Genomic DNA, 20,041 nt, shown 5'->3' on the forward strand with positions numbered 1-20,041 from the left:
GGGTTGAACCGATAAAAAGTTGGGAAGTAGTTGTAACGTCCCAAAAATCGGAAAATTCACGTAAATCACATGCATGCAAATTATTAAATTTCTTTGGTATTTTATTAAATTGTTTTAAAGTTTTAATTGTATTTTTATTTCATTAATTTATGTTTAAATATTTTTATGCATAATTCATGCATGGTAGAATTTATTTCACGAAATTTTAAAGGTTCATGCATTAAAGATTTTTAAGTTTCATTTCGCGCTCAAACGAGGATCGGAGATTGGAGAATTTTCAGGAAAATTATTTTTATTACATGATTAATTTTTATTAATTAATATAAGATGTTTTAAAGGTATTTTCAAGAAATGAGATTTATTGGGTATTTTTACCTGCGAGATTTTATTTTTATCCGGTACGCAAATTTTATTGTATCGGATGACTTTTTGAGGGTTCAGCTAATATTTTCAAAAACTTTCCAACACGAAATATTTTTCGGAAATGTTTTTAGATTTAATGAGCATATTTTTAAGGTTGTTGGGCTTAATTATTTTTTTTAAACTTTTAATTATTAAATTAGGACCCATTAATTATTAATTTACTATTTAATATCACCTAAAGTACTCCTTAACCTAAACCCAATCATTGTCCAGCCGACACCCTAACGCCACACCCGTCATTTTCAGAACATTCTCCTCGGTTTTCACAGCAGAAAATTGAAGAAGGCTTCGGCTACCATTTTCTTGCAAAGAGAAATCCTTCGGGCCATCGTTCTTCGATCTCCTCGCGTTCTTATCATTTAAGGCACGTTATGTACTTTCATTTATGCATCTTGCACGCCATATACTGCTGATGTGTGTACCATAGTTGTTAAAAATCAGATCATACACATGTGATGCAGGGTTTTTGCATGAAAGTTGAGCATATTTTGATTGTAATCTCACGATTCTTGATTCCTTGTGCAAGGGGCTGCTAGATCTTCATGCTAAGGGTTGTTGAGTCACGTGGGGTGTGGATTAAGAGCTGAAGTCGGAGGTCGGTCGAGTTAAGGGGTAGACCGATCGGATCTAAGGCGCGTGTTGCTTGGAGATAGATCGGGGCATGGGGAAGGGATCGGCTGTGAGGTGGGGGTTGACATGTGTCACGGTACAGACCCTAAGGGTCTGAAACGCAGCCAAGGAAGGCCCAACCACAGCTGGTCACGGCCTTATAATAGATCGAGTCGCAAGAATCGTGTTGGCGTAGGTTTTGGCGTGCGTCGGACGTTTCACGTCGGGCTGCGTGCATGAGGCTGTAGGCACGTGTGGAGTGGTCCAGGAGGAGAGTCCTTGGCTCCGTCTTGGTCCTGGAGTGTCGCATTGAGGGCTGGACACGTCGGTTTTGGGTTAGGATCGATTATTGGTAGCCATATGCACTAGGGTTTGAAATTAGGAATGCGGAATTTTCAGCAGCTCGTTTGGGGTATGGCCGAGAGTTTAGAGGGCTGGTTTTGAGGTTTCTAGGACCTTTTGGATGTTTACAAGGTGTGGTAAAAAGTTGGAAAAAAATCGGTTAAGTTTCGGTTTGATTCGGGTTAAAACCGTGACCTCGGTCCAAGTTTTAAAACGAATCGGTTAAGTTATGAAAGGGACTCGAGTTTACGTCTAGGAATGATTTTAAAAATGTTTTGGGACATTTTAAGGAGTTTGGTACGCTTCGGGTTAATTTTAGAGGTCCAGGGGTGAAACTATGGTTTTCGGGTTTCCAGGAGCAAAATGGTCATTTTGCACCCGGGGTTAGATTTTGGTACTGGCAGCGTCTTGAGCACAAATTCATGATATTTTAAATGTTTATGCATCACGTTTATGATTTTTACGCAATTATGATAAATACGGTGCATGATTGGTTTAAAGAAAAAATTACGTATATGTGTGTTTTTATTAAATGGTGAATATGATTATTTTTGAAGGAATATTTCCGCACTTTTAAAATGAGTAGACGCTACAGTAGTGGTCTAAATTCTTACATTAAATAGTCCCGGTTATCTTTTTACTTCGAAGAAGACAAAAGTTCGGGATTCACGTTGGATACGAGACTATCTCCACACCATCTTCCACGCAAGTAGAAGAGTGGTGGTGCAGGAGTAGAGCTAGTTCAGTAGCTTGGGTGGGTGAAGATGTCATCGACCTATGGCGCAGAGGCGGCGGCGGCGACTCCGATGCTGGTGAGGAAAAAGGTGTGGGGATGGCTCAGCAAGGTTATTGATGTGGAAGAGGCTAAAGATCAGATGCTTTTCGTATTGCCAATGATGCTGACTAATGTTTCCTATTACCTCATTCCATTGGTGTCTGTTATGTTTGCCGGCCACCTCGGAGAACTCGAGCTCGCTGGGTCCAATCTGGCCAATTCTTGGGCTTCTGTCACTGGTTACGCTCTCATGGTACGTACCTTGTTTCTCTGTTTTTCTTATTTCCTGATATTACTTAATGAATTTGTTGATAGATATGTACGATGGTGGCTGAATATAATTTTTGGCATATTGAAGCAGATAACTGTAGTTAAGAGCATGTGATTTTGATCCGAGAAGTGATTTTTAACCGAATCACTTTCTTTAATTGAGAACTTGCTTCTTCTTGTTGTGGTGTATGCTCTCTTAGAGCATTTGTAGCAAGAGACCGTGATCTTCTTATTGTAACCAGTGCTGTAAGATGTAATTAAGAGGTTTTGTTTTGAAGACAATTACTGCCGCATGAAAGTAAGCTGGCCCTTCTTCAATTTCAGTCAGAAATTTGATTTGATTTGATTTTTATGAAAGCAATGATGGTTGGACCAATCCTCAAATTGAGATAAGGATGCGATATGTTGATTATCTTGACATTTATTTATCTTTATCTGTTACTGTCTATTCTGGTCCTTGTTCTATGATGTAAGGAAATTTAATATTGGCTACAAGAAATGGGATTGTCATGAAATTGTCTTTCTTAATTCACTCTTACTCTTGGTTGCAAATTCTACGGATTCATGCGATATCGGTGATGCAAAAAGCAATATTTGATGATACAGTGATGATTTGCATGAAAGGGTTTTCGAAAAACAGGGATGCTGAGTTTTATAGACAACTTTACTGCTTTAATTGGCAGTCTGTCTTTCTCTCTAGAAAATTGATTTTAGAATTAGTCGTATCGTAGTTACTTAAAAAAGGTAACATCTTTAACTTTGTTTTATTTTTTATGAAACATCTGGGAAATACTCGAAACATATATAACATGAAGAAAAGGATGGACCTAAATCTACGATCGGATGAAATGTTGCTTCCATTCTTCTCATTGATTGATCATGAACTTTTTGCTTCTCGCTCTAGGTTGGCTTGAGTGGTGCACTTGAGACATTATGTGGACAAGGATATGGTGCAAGACTATATGGGATGCTAGGGATATATCTACAAACGTCATGCATTATAACCATCGTCTTCACAATTGCAGTATCCATTCTGTGGTGGTTTTCCGATAGCGTATTGATTTTGTTGCATCAAGATGCTCAAATAGCAGATCAAGCTGGTCTCTATCTGAAGTATCTCATTCCCGGGCTCTTTGCTTTTGGTTTTTTGCAAAATCTTTTGAGATTTCTTCAGACACAGTGCGTGGTAATGCCGCTCGTCGTGTGTTCGTTGGTCTCTTTAGCCCTCCATTTGGGAATCGTCTACGTTTTGGTTCACTGGACCACACTGGGATATAGGGGAGCTCCAGTAGCAGCTTCAATTTCGTTGTGGATTTCAGTACTTATGTTAAGTTTTTATGTGCTCAAGGCGAAGAAATTTGAGACAACATGGGAAGGTTTTACCCGCGAGTCTTTTAGTCACGTCTTTACGAATTTTAAGATTGCTCTGCCTTCTGCAGCCATGGTTTGGTTAGTAATTCTTAGAAATTCATGTTTTTATATGATCTGTGTTCAATCGGATTGAAATTTGAATGGAACAATTAATTTTTTTTATTCGTCTGTTTGAATCAGTCTGGAGTATTGGGCATTTCATATTCTAGTTTTGATGGCGGGATTGATGCCAAACTCTGATATTACCACTTCTCTGATTGCAATGTGGTGAGTTTTCTGCTCATATATTTCTCTGAAACTCTGTCTGGATCAAAAGATTTTGCCATGAAATTTGAAAAGATAATCATTTAAAGCGCGATTCTTGTCTACTGTCTAAGTATCAACCCCTGCAATATTTATGCAGTGTAAATACAGGAGCCATCTTGTTTATGGTTGCTAATGGCCTCAGTGCTGCAGCTAGGTAATCACACTGAAAATCGACAAATCTTTCGACTACCTCCATCTCCTCCTTCCGATTAAATCTAATAAATCTTGCCATCTGTCCTTGCAGCACGAGGGTATCCAACGAGTTAGGAGCAGAAAATCCAGATCGAGCCAGACATGCCATGGTTGTCACCCTTAAACTAACTGTTCTTGTTGTAGTTTGTGTTGTATTAGCCCTATTTTTTGGCCATAATTTGTGGGCTAGCTCCTTTACCGACAGCCATGTGATTATCGATGCATTTGCCTCGATGATACCCCTACTCATTGCATCTGTTACGTGCGATTTTATTCAAGGAATCTTTTCAGGTTGGTTTGCTCCACAAAAGTTTGCATGTTTCTTGGAGATTATCTGAATAATTTTTTATGTTAAATTCTAAAATTGCACTAAATTTACAGGAGTAGCAAGGGGATGTGGTTGGCAGCATTTGGCAGCGTTTATTAACTTGGGAGCGTACTATTGCATTGGCATGCCTGTTGCTGGTCTACTCGGTTTCAAGTTTAAACTATATGCTAAGGTAAACTTACGTATATATATTCTTATTATTAATTTTTACTAGCATCATATTTCTGCATGTATCGAACACATACTAAAATCCCCCTTTTTTTATTTAGATGCTTAACTTATAAAGATGGTCTAATATTATTTTCTTGACTAAATCTTTTCTTTTTTTGGTTTGGAAATAGGGACTGTGGATTGGGATAGTTTGTGGTGTATCAGTCCAGATGATAGGCCTAATTCTGCTTTCGAAGTTCTCAAACTGGACAAGGGTGGAGCTGTCCCATGCATGATTTATCCTCCGACATTGAAGCCAGTACTGTTCAAGTTTGGTCCCGTTAGATGAACACGAAAAATTCCCCAATGAGATCTATTTTCGAGTAATTTATTTCTCTAATGACTTTTTGAACAAAATTCCAATTAAGTGATTTTAATTTTGAGTTCAATATAATCTATAGAACGATTAAATATCAGTATCTTCAACTTTGGGTGAGTTTTGATACAGAAGTTGAAGCTTGAAAAAACTCTTAAAGTCCAATTTTTTAAAGTAGTTTTATTTTTTAAAAAAATAAGCAAATTTAATATTTTCATAAATGTTGGAAAATGTTTTTGTTTTTATTTTTCAATAGAAGTAGAAGTAAAAAAATTATAATTTTTTTAAAATATTTTTTTAATATGTTTTTGTAACCAAACAATATATTTTTTAATGAAATCACTTTTTGTTAAAAAAATGTTTTTATTGTATTGGCTTCTCCAATCAAACAAACTCTTTAATAGATTGTATAGGTATGATATGCAAGATGTTCTTGCTTCTTGCTTGCCTAAGCCGCGGAAGAAAATCAAGGGTCATTGAGGAGTACTTGTTGCAACTTCTAAAATGATTACACTTTTCATTCAAATTTACTAATTCGCTAAATAAAAAAAAATGAAATCGACCCCCAGTTATTATCCACATCGAATCATGCTACATTTTACTATATAACTTTCCATGATTACAATAAAAAAATGTTGGAATGCTTAATGAATGAAGATTAAGCAACAAAGATACTAGAAAAACAAGAGACTCAAAACGAAATAAGTGCGTTATTGTAGCAGCAGGCGTCACTTTTTTGGTGGCCTCGCGCCACCTAAAATTTTTTCAATATGCATTTTTTCGAAGTATAGGTGCACCCACGCTTGGAAAGTGGCCAGGGGCGCTAGCTTACAATTTTTTCATTCTGTTTTTAGAATGGTGAACGCACCCTCACCCGAAAAGTGGTGTGGGGGAGTCAGCAGTGTCTGTTCCAAAAAAAAAAATATTGTCTTTTTACGGATCAATGCTTCCGAGAGGTTTTAATTGGACTTGTGATCGGTTTTTTGCACTCCAAAAAGCTTCCATCTGATTGAATGAACATAGATATCATAGAAACAACATATTTTTCATAATACATCATTACCTTTGAGAGAATCAAACAAAGAGATGAGCACTTGAATTTATATTATCTGGTTGTTTAACTTGTGATTTGTAGTGCTACTATCACAAGTTGTAAGTCATTGTTTCTTGGTAGATGATTGACATATCCAGCGAGCACCATGTGTGAGACAAATTCGTTTTATGGACAAAGAGTTCTCTCTTGTTTCTACTTCGAATTTACTAAAATATTTTTTTTAGTCATTTTACCTTTAGGTTGCAGATCTCTTGAAAATGTTTTGGGAAAATCCATATCAACAACAAAATCTTCTACCTGTTAGATAGTTGGTATTTTTCTTATATTTTTCCCCATTTTGATAGTTAGGTATGGAACCAATGAATTCAAAATTCTCAATATAAATTCATCATGCATGTTTTTCCAAACGATATTTACTAATATTGATTTTTTTTTTTTGAATATTTTGAGGGTAAATTGTCTTTAAATCCCCAAACTTGGGTTTGGAAACTGTTCGTATCAGAAAAAATATGTGTTTGTACTCTTTGATTCACAAAAAAAATGGAGCCACTACCAGGTTAGATTTAAGAACTTGAAATTTGACTTGGTGATTTGTTGTTGGGTCCTTGAAAATTATCGAATATTAGAGCCTGCACTGGAAGAAGAATAAGAAAAAAACGGGATATAAAAATTTTGAATGTGATTGTTTCTGTCAAATATTTGGACCCAATTTTGAAAGCAGAATGGGCTTCTTGTTTCATGGTCTTCCAGTTTTGTGGGCTTTACTTAAAATATATATATATATATATATATATATATATATATATATATATATATATATATATATATATATAGAGTTTTGATATGCTGCACACCTACTGTGCATACCTATATGAGCACCGATGATGTGTCACTCACCCATTGGATGCACAATTTTTCTATATTTCATCACATCCAATGAGTGAATGACAACTCATCGGTGCTCACATATGTGTGCACGGTAGGTTTGCAGAATATCAAAACTATATATATATATACTATTATATTAAGTGTGAGGGCTTTAGAATAACTACCTTTGAGGACACCAAAATACTTAATTCCATAATTACCCTTCTTACTCTACTAAAAACTTTTTCAAGTCACTCCATATTTTAAATATAAAAAAATCAAAACAAAACTTCTCTTTTAAATCGAACAACTTTTCTAAATCGAAAATAATAATAACACATGCAATGCATGTGCATCTTTTACTAGTATATATATTAGGTGTGAGGACATCATATTAGCTACCTTGAGAGAATACCAACTTTTTTTTTTCCAGTTTTACCCTTATATGATACTAATATTACACTTTTGATTTGGGTTTTTTTTAAAAAAATTTCAACACACTTTTATCTCTATTTTTTATTTCAACCATTCAAATAAATTGGCGTCGGACACATCAGCTCGAATGGATGGTAAGGAGTCAAAATTGCAGTTTTTATGGGGTAAAAAAGTGATGTCTCCATTCACGACGTTTGCTTTTCTTGGAATCTGATGTTTGCAGTGCAGCTTCGTATGTTGGGTACCATTCAATTTTGACATCCTCTCGTCTTAGAAAATTAATTAACTGGAGAGAGCGATATAATTCTATGCTGGTATTTTTCTTCTTAAATTTTCATTGGATAATTGACATTTTAAAATTACTTCGTTTGTTCTCGACTTTTTTGCTTAAGGTGTAGGATTGTGGTTTTTTACTTAGTTGTTTTATGCCTTGTGGTATCTCAGTTTTCCATTGATTCAGTAGCTTTTCATAGTATATTTGGAGAATGTGATGATTAGCGCATTAGTTCTATTGGGTGTAACTTAATGTGTGGTTAGCTACAAACCTTAGTGGAACTAACTGTATACTCTTGCGGCAAGTGCGTGTCAGTTTCTAAATCTCATCATCATTATACAATTTCAACCGCTCTAGCATACCTACCTGACCAGAATACTGGAAAAATAAATTGGCGCCGGACACACCGGCTCGAATCGATGGTAAGAAGTCAAAATTGCAGTTTTTATGTGGTAAAAAAGTGTTGTCTCCGTTCACGACGTTTGCTTTTCTTGGAATCTGATGTTTGCAGTGCAGCTTCGTATGTTGGGTACCATTCAATTTTGACATCCTCTCGTCTTAGAAAATTAATTAATTGGATAGAGCGATACAATTCTATGCGGGTATTTTTCTTCTTAAATTTTCGTTGGATAATTGACATTTTAAAATTACTTCGTTTGTTCCCGACTTTTTTGCTTAAGGTGTATGATTGTAGTTTTTTACTTAGTTGTTTTATGCCTTATGGTATCTCAGTTTTCCATTGATTCGGTATCTTTCATAGTATAATTGGAGAATGTCATGATTATCACATTAGTTCTATTGGGTTTAGCTTAATGTGTGCTTAGCTACAAACCTTAGTGGAACTAACTGTATACTCTTGCGGCAAATGCGTGTCAGTTTCTAAATCTCATCATCATGATACATTTCCAACCGCTCTAGCATACCTACCTGACCAGAATACTGGAAAAATAAATTGGCGTCGGACTCACCGGCTCGAATCGATGGTAAGAAGTCAAAATTGTAGTTTTTATGTGGTAAAAAAATGTTGTCTCCGTTCACTTGCTTTTCTTGGAATATGATGTTTGCAGTGCAGCTTCGTATGTTGGGTACCATTCAATTTTGACATCCTCTCGTCTTAGAAAATTAATTAATTGGATAGAGCGATACAATTCTATGCGGGTATTTTTCTTCTTAAATTTTCGTTGGATAATTGACATTTTAAAATTACTTTGTTTGTTCCCGACTTTTTTGCTTAAGGTGTAGGATTGTAGTTTTTTACTTAGTTGTTTTTATGTCTTATCGTATCTCAGTTTTCCATTGATTCGATAGTTTTTCATAATATAATTTGAGAATGTGATGATTAGCGCATTGGTTCTATTGGGTGTAGCTTATGTGTAGTTAGCTACAAACCTTAGTGCAACTAACTGTATACTCTTGCGGCAAATGCGTGTCACTTTCTAAATCTCATCATCATGATACAGTTCCAACCGCTCTAGCATACCTATCTGACCAGAAAAAAGTCTTCATATAGAGAAAATTGCATCTACATCTGATAGTATATATTGTTTCCATCAGGTATGCTGTTAATATAGGAAATCACAACATCTTCTTTGACGGGAGATCTTAGAAATGAAGAACTCTAATAACCAAGATAGGATTTTTCAATATCAACTGGCTATTTTCATCTTCTTGTCTTGATCCCAACCACTGCTAGATGTGATTTCAAGAGTCGAACAAGGATGAATACCATATAAAAGAGTCAAGACCAGGCTCTCTAATGGAATATTTAATCGATCCATTCCAAACAGACCTAATTAGTATGAAAGTTCTAACAAGGAAAACCACATAAAATACGACTTATTTGAATTCAGGCAGTGAGTGTGCTTTCAGCAGCTTCTTTTCTTTCCGCACCGGTTTTGAATTCAGCCAAATATCTATGGTAATCCCCTTTCATCTTGAGATAGAAACCTTAGAATCGGCGGCGGACGCAGAGGGAATGAGACTCGAGTCCAGCAGCTTCAGAATCCCATCACAGATATTGGAGAGCTCGGTCTCGATCTTGGATCTGTAGCCCTTAATCGTGGTAACATGGGCCTCATTTCCTCTCGATTCCTCCTTCTGCTCTATGGAGGAAATAATCCTCCAAGACGCGCGGCGAGCTCCGATCAAGTTCTTATAGGCAACTGACAGCAGATTCCGCTCTTCAACCGTCAGATCCTCATTCTCAGGCAGAGACATCGACACTTTCTCCATGAACTCCACCATTTCCTCGTAGCGATCGACCTGCTCGGCCAGCTTCGCCATGTAAACGTTCTCCTCACGCGCCGACATGGTGATTCTGAATTCGGGTTTCTCTCCTTATTACAAGTAAAATGAACGAACTGATCCAAAATCGTTATTCTTCATTGATGAATAAGTCGCTTTTATATACAGTGGAGTGTGAGAGTGTGTGTATTAAGTGTGCTGATGTGGATACACATCTAATATCTAAAATATCTAATAAGCTATCTAATACGCCCCCTCAAGATGGAGAGTGGATGTTATGGACACCCATCTTGGAGAGCAACAAATGAAAACGAGCTGGAAGTAGGGGCTTGGTGAACAAATCTGCCAATTGGTTGGTGGAAGAAACGTGCAGAAGTTTGAGATGACCAGCACAGAGCTTTTCACAAACAAGATGACAATCCAATTCAATGTGTTTCGTACGCTCATGAAAAACCGGATTGGATGCTATGTGAATGGCAGCTTGGCTATCACAAAACAAGGTAGCTGGTTTGTTGAGACAAATTCCCAAGTCTTGTAAAAGGGCAATAATCCAGAGAACTTCACACGTTGCATTGGCCATGGAACGGTACTCTGCTTCAGCAGAGGAACGGGAAACAACATGCTGTTTCTTAGCCTTCCAGGAAATCATTGAAGAACCAAGAAAAACACAATAACCACTAGTAGAACGGCGTGTATCCAAGCATGATGCCCAATCTGCGTCACAGAATAGGTTCAAACGGACTTCAGAACTTGAGCTATAGAACAAACTTTGGCCCAGAGTTCCTTTCAAATATTTAAGAACTGAATAAGCTGCTTGCAGATGAGTGGTCCGTGGACTGGACATAAATTGACTCAGCTTCGTGACCGAGAAGTATAAATCAGGACGAGTAATTGTTAGGTATAACAGCCGTCCAACTAATCTTCGATACACCAAAGGATCAGGGAGAAGATCTCCAGCATCTTGGCTTAATTTCAAGGTGGGATCCATGGGTGTAGAACGTGGTGTTAGGTGGGTGGTTAGATTTATTTAATGTGGTGGGGCCCACACATTAAATAAATAATAATAAAACGTTCATCCCACATCGAAAGAATCTGAATAATGAATGAGGGATTTAGTTATAAATAAAGCTCAATTCCTTCAGTTATTGTATCCCAAAATCAATAGCTTTTCAGCATTGATAAAAAGAGAGTGCATAGAAAAAAAGAGTGTATTTTTTTCTTGAGTGCGGGAATTCTCTTGTGTGAGTTAGAGAAAATATTTTTCTCGGTATACTCGGGTTGGGATCGTGGGATATTGAGTGTATTGGTGTATACACTTGTTGTAATATTTCTTCCGGTTATAAAAGTTGCAGTGCTCCGTGGACGTAGCCTATATTGGGTGAACCACGTAAATCTTTGTGTTCTTGTTGATTGTTTTATTCCGCAATTTGGGTGCTATTATCATCGTGGTAGGCATCACTTCGGGGTAATTACCCAACAAGTGGTATCAAAGCCTTGTTGTGAAAATTCTTAAGAATTCAGAGTATGCTCTGTGGTTGCAGCTTTGTCTGATCTTCCACATCAGAAAAGATTTTTTAGATTTTTTGCTAAGGCTAGAGAAGTGATGGCTGGAGATGATGGATCGGGACCTAGTATCAACAAGTTCGACAGTACAGATTTTACGTTCTGGCGACTACAGATTATTGATTATCTGTACAGTAAGAAGTTGCATCAACCTCTATCGGGAAAGAAACCGGAAAAGATGGAGGATGATGACTGGAAGCTTCTTGACCAACAAGTGTTAGGTGTAATACGATTGACCCTAACGAAGAACGTGGCACATAACGTGGCGGAGGCAAAAACAACGGAGGAGATGATGTCCATTTTGTCGGACATGTACGAAAAGCCATCGGCAAATAATAAAGTGCATCTCATGAAGAAGTTATTTAACTTGAAGATGAGAGAAGATGCATCGGTGGCTAAACACATCAATGAATTCAACACGATTGTTTCACAACTAACATCGGTTGAAATTAAATTTGATGATGAGATTCGGGCACTTATTCTTTTGGCGTCTTTACCAGACAATTGGGAACCGATGCGGGCAGCGGTTAGTAACTCTGTTGGAAAAAGAAAGCTACAATTTAATGATGTCAGAGATCAAATTCTTGCTGAAGAAGTTCGCAAGATGGATTTTGGTGAAGGAACATCATCAAGTTCTGCTCTAAATCTCGAGAATAGAGGAAGGGGCAGGAGTGGCGAAAAGAGTTTTAACCAATGGCATAGTAGATCCAAGTCAGGAAATGGAAAAGACAAAAGCAACCTTGAAAAGAATGTGAAGTGCTGGAGCTGTGGTGAGACTGGTCACTTGAAAAGGAATTGTAGATCAACGAAGAATAATGCCAATGCTGTTACTGAGGAAGTACATGATGCTATGATATTATCCATGGAAAGCCCTGTTGATTCTTGGGTTATGGACTCGGGAGCTTCGTTTCATACCACTGGTAATCGTGATGTATTCGATAATTACATTGCGGGAGATTACGGAAAAGTTTTCCTGGCTGATGGAAAACCTTTGGAAATAATTGGTATGGGTGATATCCGGATGAAGATGGCAAATGGATCTGTCTGGAAAATCAACAAAGTAAGGCATGTACCAAAGTTGACATACAATCTGATTTCAGTGGGACAGCTTGATGACGAAGGTCATAAGGTGACCTTTGGTGATGGTTCCTGGAAAGTGAAAAAGGGAGCCATGATTGTTGCTCGAGGAAAGAAAACTGGAACATTGTATATGACCTCCAGTTTGAGAAATAAATTAGCGGCTGTGGATGCTGGAGCTAATTCAAGTCTATGGCATAATAGGCTTGGGGATACGAGTGAGAAGGGAATGAAGATGCTTGTTTCAAACGGAAAGCTACCGGAATTAAAGATCGTTGAACACAAGCTGTGTAAAGCTGTATTTTTTGGAAAGCAGAAAAGGGTGAGCTTTTCAAAAGAGGTTAGAGAACCGAAATCAGCTGATTTGGAGCTGGTACATACTGATGTATGTGGACCATCTCCTGTGATATCCCTCGGAGATCACTCAAGATATTATGGCACTACTGTTGACGATTCGAGCAGGAAATTCTGGGTTTATTTTGCGAAAAATAAATCGGATGTTTATGAGACCTTTAAACAGTGGGAGTTAGCCATGGAAGATGTGATGGATTCACTGTCATCCAATCACATGTGGGAGTTGTCAAAACTTCCTGAAGGTAAACAGGTTTTACATAGCAAGTGGGAGTACCAGTTAGAACATGATGGTAGCAAACGGTACCAAGAAATACTTGTTGTAAAAGGTGAAAAAGAAGTCATTGGTTACACTGATATTTTCTCTCTGGTGGTAAAGTTAACTACTATCAGGACTGTATTTGGATTGATGACAAAAGAAGATTTACATCTGGAACAGTTAGATGTAAAGACGACGTTTTTTCATGGCGAGCTAGATGAAGAAATGAATCAATCACAGGGATGTGAAGTACGAGTGAAAGAGAAAATGGTGTGCAAACTTCAGAAGAGCTTGTATGGTCTCAAACAAGCTCCAAAACAGTGGTACAAGAAGTTTGATGGTGTAATGAATAATGATGGTTTTCTGAGGTATCAGGCTGATCACTGTTGTCCTGTGAAGCTTGATGGTTATTATATCATACTACTGATATATGTAGATGATATGTTGATAGCAGGAGTTTTTCTGGATGAGATTGATAAACTCGGGAAAGAGTTATCAAAGGAATTTGCTTTGAAGGATTTGGGTGGTGCAAAACAAATCCTTGGAATGAGGATCCTTAGAGATCGGGTGAATGGAGTCTTGAAGCTTGAGAAGATTCCTGGAAGCAAGAATCCAGCTGATATGTTCACGAAGGCTGTTATCATTGAAAAAACTGAAGTTGTGTTTGACTTCAGTTGGTCTCCTGGACTAACAAAGGAGGTATGAGCTGCTGCACTGTTGGTGTGAAGACATGATTGAAATCAAGTCTTCAAGTGGGAGAATTGTTAGGTGGGTGGTTAGATTTATTTAATGTGGTGGGGCCCACACATTAAATAAATAATAATAAAACGTTCATCCCACATCGAAAGAATCTGAATAATGAATGAGGGATTTAGTTATAAATAGAGCTCAATTCCTTCAGTTATTGTATCTCAAAATCAATAGCTTTTCAGCATTGATAAAAAGAGAGTGCATAGAAAAAAAGAGTGTATTTTTTTCTTGAGTGCGGGAATTCTCTTGTGTGAGTTAGAGAAAATATTTTTCTCGGTATACTCGGGTTGGGATCGTGGGATATTGAGTGTATTGGTGTATACACTTGTTGTAATATTTCTTCCGGTTATAAAAGTTGCAGTGCTCCGTGGACGTAGCCTATATTGGGTGAACCACGTAAATCTTTGTGTTCTTGTTGATTGTTTTATTCCGCAATTTGGGTGCTATTATCATCGTGGTAGGCATCACTTCGGGGTAATTACCCAACACGTGGTTTGCACCCGAGATAGCCAGCCTCAGACAACAATTGAAGAGCATAATGTCTTTGGCACATGGAAATACCTTGTGGAGATCTAGTAATTTCAATGCCCAGAAAATATTTCAAGGGGCCCAAATCTTTGAGTGAAAAATGATTGTGCAACAAACATTTGAGATCGTCAGCCTCTTTAGGATCATTTGTAGCCACCACAATATCATCAACATAAAGCAATAATGCAAGAAAAATATTGCCACGTGTGCGAATAAACAAAGAGTTATCAGCCTGTGATTGAGCGAAACCAAGGATTGATAGAGTGGAGGAAAATTTAGAAAACCACTGCCTGGAGGCCTGCTTGAGCCCATATAAGGACTTATGCAACTTGCAAACCGCATTAGAAGGTAAAGTCGCCCCCTGCTTTGTATAACCAAGAGGCAAAGACATGTAAACTTCTTCATCTAAATCTCCGTGTAAGAAGGCATTATCTATATCAAGTTGTAGCAAAGTCCAATTGTGTATAGCACTGAGAGCTAACAAGACTTTAATAGAGACCATCTTAGCAACAGGAGAGAATGTTTCAAGGTAATCCAACCCTTCTTGTTGTGTATAACCTTTGGCCACCAAACGTGCTTTATACCGATGTAAAGTTCCATCAGCTAAAAACTTGGTTTTGTAAATCCATCGACAACCAACTGGTGTTTTCCCTAGTGGTAGAGAAACTACAGTCCAAGTTCCATTCCTTTCCAGAGCCTGCAGCTCTTCAACCATAGCTTGTCGCCACTCAGGAATCAAGACAGCTTGAGAGTAACGATGAGGTTCGGAGATTGAGGAAATGTTATGGACAAAAGCTTTATACGAAGGGGAAAGATGAGAAGTCCCAAGATAGGAGACAAGAGGATGAGCAGTGGAGCTGTTGGTGGAAGAAGGAAGGACATAACATTGATAGTCAGTCAAATACCCGGGTTTGGTACGAACACGAGTTTGTTTGTTGGTGTGTGGATAGGAGATGATGGACTAGGAGTACTTAAATGATCGTGAGGGACAAGAGCTTTATGGGTAGGTAACACTTTGTCCGAAAAGAAACTCGAGTCACTGGAAAAGGATGGATCATCTTTGCAAGGGAAAATATGTTCATAGAAAACAACATCCCTAGATATATAAATGGTGTTAGTAGCAAGATCTAAGAGTTTATATCCCTTGTAACCGTGAGGATAACCAAGAAATACGGACCGAATTGCCCGAGGAAAAAACTTGTTTGTGCGATGAGTGAGGAGGGTCGACCCATAGCAAAACACCCAAAAACCTTCAAGTGAGAATAAGATGGAGCTTTGTGATGAAGACACTCAAAAGGCGTCCTGTGGGAAAGAACAGGAGAAGGGGTTCGATTGATTAAATAAATGGCTGTAAGAACACAATCTCCCCAATACACTAAAGAAATATGAGACTGAAGATAAAGTGCTCTTGCGACGTTCAAGATGTGCTGATGTTTGCGTTCAACCACTGAATTTTGTTCGGGTCGTTGAACACAAGAATGGAAATGAACAATGCCTTTGGTTTGAAAAAATGTGGAGAAGTTCAACTCCGGGGCATTATCGGAACGGACAGCTTTAATGAGCTTATTGAATTGAGTATGAATAAGCTCACAAAAAATGGGAAAAACAACAACAGCTTCAGACTTAGTTTTTAAAAGATAAACCCAAGTATAACGACTGTGTTCATCAACGATAGTCAAGAAATATCGAAAACCTTCCACACTAATGGGAGAAAAAGGTCCCCAAACATCTATGTGAAGTAAATCAAAAGGATTTTCAGAAATGGAGCCAGTAGATTTAAAAGGTAATCGCTTTTGCTTGGACAAATGACAAATAGAACAGTGTGATACATCATTGATTATGGGATGAAAATGTAATTCATGACCTACAACAAAAAGTCTTGTAAGGGATGGATGTCCCATTCTAAAATGACAAAGGTCTGTTTTATTTGAAGAGACTTTACAAACTGTTGGTGTGGATATAACTGTGGAATCAGTGAGGACATAAAGATTGCCAATGCGTCTACCCATCCCAATCACTTTCTTGGTTGATGGATCCTATATAGAACACGAATCAGAAACAAAGAAGACTAAGCAAGACGTCTGGACAGTAAGTGAACTGATAGACAAAAGATTAAGGTGAAATTGAGGGACTAGTAAAACATCTTGCAAGACAAGAGCAAAGGATAAACAAACCACACCAATGTGCGTGGCTTGAACTGAGGTACCATTTGGTAATTTCACAGACACAGTACAAGGTGTATAAGTCTTGAAAGAAGATAACGCACAACAAATGTGATGAGTAGCTCCTGTGTCTAGGATCCACTCTGAATTCACGGTGTGAAAATGTGGTGAAGAAAGAATTGTACCATGAAAGCATGACACAAAAGGTTCTTCTTGCTGTTGAGCCTGAGCAGGGACAGAGCCAAGTCGAAGTTGTGCAGTAAGGAAAGTAAGGAGTTGTTGGCATTGGCTCGGAGTTAAGCTATCACCTAACTGAGATGTAGATTGTCCAGAGGCATCAACACAGGGAACGTTAACACCATCGGGAGGAGCATTAACAGCATTAATGTGACCACGTGACTGTTGCTGAAACCTTGGATGACCAGGAGGAAATCCATGAAGCTTGTAACACTTATCCACGGTATGACCTGTGTAATGACAATGAGAACAAATGAGTTTATCATTCCTACTTTGTTTGTCAAATTTACCGCCCTTTGGATTAAAAGAACTTGAACTCTTTGTCGTAGTTGCATTTGAAGAGTGAACCACTGTGATTTGAGACAAATTCTGATGTATAGAGCGTTGACGTTCTTCTTGTATAACCAAGGAGAACACTTTGGAAATTACAGGCAGGGGATCCATCATAAGAATCTGTGCACGAATTGGAGCATATGAATCATTGAGTCCCATCAAAAATTGGAGTACACATTCCTGATTCTGGAAATTCACAAGTTGTTTCATAGATCCACAATGACATGGAGCTATAGGTTGAAAATCCTTGAGCTCATCCCAAAGAGTGCGCAGACGAGTGTAATAAGCACTAATATTCATTGAACCTTGATGAAGATCCATGAGTAGCTTTTTGATTTGAAAAATGCACGGAGCGTTGCTCTGAAGAAATCGATCTCTGAGATCGATCCACATTTCCGATGCTGTAGGAATATACATCAAACTATCCGCAATGTCACGTACAACCGAATTAAGTAACCAAGAGATGACCATACTGTTGCAGCGTATCCACGCACCATACAACAAATCATCAGGTGGTGGTTGTACGATTGTGCAATCAACAAAACCTAGCTTGTTCTTCGCGGTTAACGCCATAATTATAGCTCGATTCCAGGTATTAAAATTGTTACCAGTGAGTTGTTGAGATACCAAAACAAGACTTGGATGATCTCCGTTTTGAAGATAGAAAGGACTACTGGAGTCTTCAACATGATTTCGAGACACCAGAGTAGAAGACGGAGCTGCTTGATTATTGGCTTGATTCCCCTTCGCCATGGAAGACGATACGAGAGATCTACAAACTGAATCGCACAATTGCTACTGCTCTGATATCATATTACAAGTAAAATGAACGAACTGATCCAAAATCGTTATTCTTCATTGAATGAATAAGTCGCTTTTATATACAATGGAGTGTGAGAGTGTGTGTATTAAGTGGGGTGTATTCAATTCAAAGTTTTGATGACTTTTAATGATTTTTTTAAATGATAGACTTTTATGGATTTGATAGATTTTTATTGACTTTTACAGAATCTCACAGATTTATAAACAGATTTATATGGATTCATGTAGACTTTTTTGCAAGATTTTTATAAACTTTTGTGGAAAAATTATTTTATAGAATTTTATAAATTTTGTACTTAATTACAACATATTATCTTTTATTAATTTCTTTGAATCAATAATTAATTGACATATCTAACATATTCAGTTTGAAATATTTTTTCAATATTTATATTAATAAATAAATTTACTTATTTAAAAATTAAATCATTTAATCCATACATGTGTATATATGTGGGTTTGTATCTATGTTTGTAAATTTTTTAAAATACATCAATTGATTAACTGTACCTTGTTTTTGAATTGATAATATACATGTGAAAAGAATATTATTTAGCATTGTGTTGATATAATTGTATAAAAATATCATAGCTTACATATTAATTGAAAATGCTAAAAAAAATTAAAAAATCATGATAGTTCCAAGGCTCTTCAATTATTAAGAATTAAGCAACATTTTTTTGGATCATCTTTTATTATTATTGAATATTACATTGATTTGTATTCATCATAAATTAAAAATCACAAAATCAATTCTAGAATTCAAAATTTCCTATGATACTAAAATAAAAAAACTATTAAATGAACAATCAGCCAAAAAATGAAAGATGAAAATATATATAGAGATACATTTCGAAAATTTGAGAAAGTGATAGAGATAGATGAGAGGAGAGAATATAAGAAGAGAGATGATATGAAGCGACAGAGAGAGAAATAAATAGCTTGTGAATGAGTTAGAAGTTTTAGAAATCCATCCAAATCTTTGGGTTGAACCAAATACAATTTTTGACAATTTATAGTTGTACCTTAGGCTTTAATGTTTGTATGTTAATGAATTCCATGAAGTTATTAAAAGTCTATTGAAAATTTGAATACCTATAGACTTTTATAGAGTTTTTAAAAGTCAATGTTGAATACCACTTGACTTTTTAAGACTCTAGAAAAATCTAATTTGAATACTACTAAACTTTTATAGAGTTTATAAAAGTCTATGTTCAATACCTCTAGACTTTTAAACTCTACAAAAGTCAATGAAAGTAATTAAATTTCCAAGATTGAATACACCCCCCTAAGTGTGCTGATGTGGATACACATCTAATATCTAAAATATCTAATAAGCTATCTAATACTCCTGGGAAGAAAAGGAAATGCTGGAGGGTGAGGAAGCAAGATCTGTGCGATTCAAAGGGAATTTTTTTTTTCTGTAGATAAGAGTGAGTGGAGGGATGCAGCGAGGGGGGGCGGTTTTGAAATTCAGAGGCAAGGAGTCGATTTAGGGCATATATTCAAGGGATGACCATTAATATTTTAAAAATCAACATGGACCGTTCGATGAGAGTGGTGGATATTCAACGGCTGAGGCTGGACTTTGAAATAGTCCAATGGATTTGAGGCCATGGGCAAAATTTCCAAGACAATTCATTCATTTGCCTTACGTAATTAGTATTTGACTTGATTTGATATGATATGATTTATGAGCCATTGATTTGATTTGATTTCAAATATCATTTATAAATTTAAAATTGATATAATAAAAATTATCTTAAAAATAAAATTTCGAATTATATGATATATCATTCATATATTATTTTTAAAAATGATGTTACAAATCAATTTTATGAGACAAATATATGATACGATCTAATTCATGAAAAATATCACTTTTCTATACAATGTTTCATTTCTAGTAAATACATATGAAACTTTGGGTCAATTTTTCTATC

General features: G+C 36.8%; 1 protein-coding gene and 1 pseudogene across 3 annotated transcripts; one reads left to right on the top strand and one right to left on the bottom strand.

The window, feature by feature from the left end:
• Positions 1-639: 639 nt before the first annotated feature.
• LOC140840249 (protein DETOXIFICATION 18-like) lies at positions 640-5,242 on the top strand. 3 transcript variants are annotated; one of them, XM_073207502.1, is made up of 8 exons: positions 640-787; positions 1,932-2,402; positions 3,324-3,868; positions 3,971-4,057; positions 4,194-4,250; positions 4,341-4,579; positions 4,670-4,788; positions 4,958-5,242. In XM_073207502.1, the coding sequence occupies exons 2-8, from the start codon at positions 2,139-2,141 to the stop codon at positions 5,060-5,062; spliced, it is 1,416 nt and encodes a 471-aa protein (XP_073063603.1). In that variant the 5' UTR covers positions 640-787; positions 1,932-2,138; the 3' UTR covers positions 5,063-5,242. The 3 variants fall into 3 exon arrangements, with proteins under 3 accessions (XP_073063603.1, XP_073063622.1, XP_073063612.1); XM_073207521.1 differs by having other exon boundaries at positions 1,998-2,402; XM_073207511.1 differs by having other exon boundaries at positions 2,026-2,402.
• A 4,376-nt stretch (positions 5,243-9,618) lies between these two features.
• LOC140840259 (14-3-3-like protein B) lies at positions 9,619-19,627 on the bottom strand (annotated as a pseudogene).
• Positions 19,628-20,041: the final 414 nt, after the last annotated feature.

This window comes from Primulina eburnea, chromosome 1 (genome assembly GCF_022965805.1).
Source record: "Primulina eburnea isolate SZY01 chromosome 1, ASM2296580v1, whole genome shotgun sequence".
NCBI classification, from domain to species: domain Eukaryota; kingdom Viridiplantae; phylum Streptophyta; class Magnoliopsida; order Lamiales; family Gesneriaceae; genus Primulina; species Primulina eburnea.

Bases quoted from the DNA above. Each gene is read 5' to 3' on its own strand.
- LOC140840249 (XM_073207502.1), top strand. From the start codon at position 2,139: ATGTCATCGACCTATGGCGCAGAGGCGGCGGCGGCGACTCCGATGCTG. The intron at 2,403-3,323 runs GTACGTACCTTG...TTCTCGCTCTAG, and splicing joins TCACTGGTTACGCTCTCATG to GTTGGCTTGAGTGGTGCACT. The intron at 4,789-4,957 runs GTAAACTTACGT...GTTTGGAAATAG, and splicing joins AGTTTAAACTATATGCTAAG to GGACTGTGGATTGGGATAGT.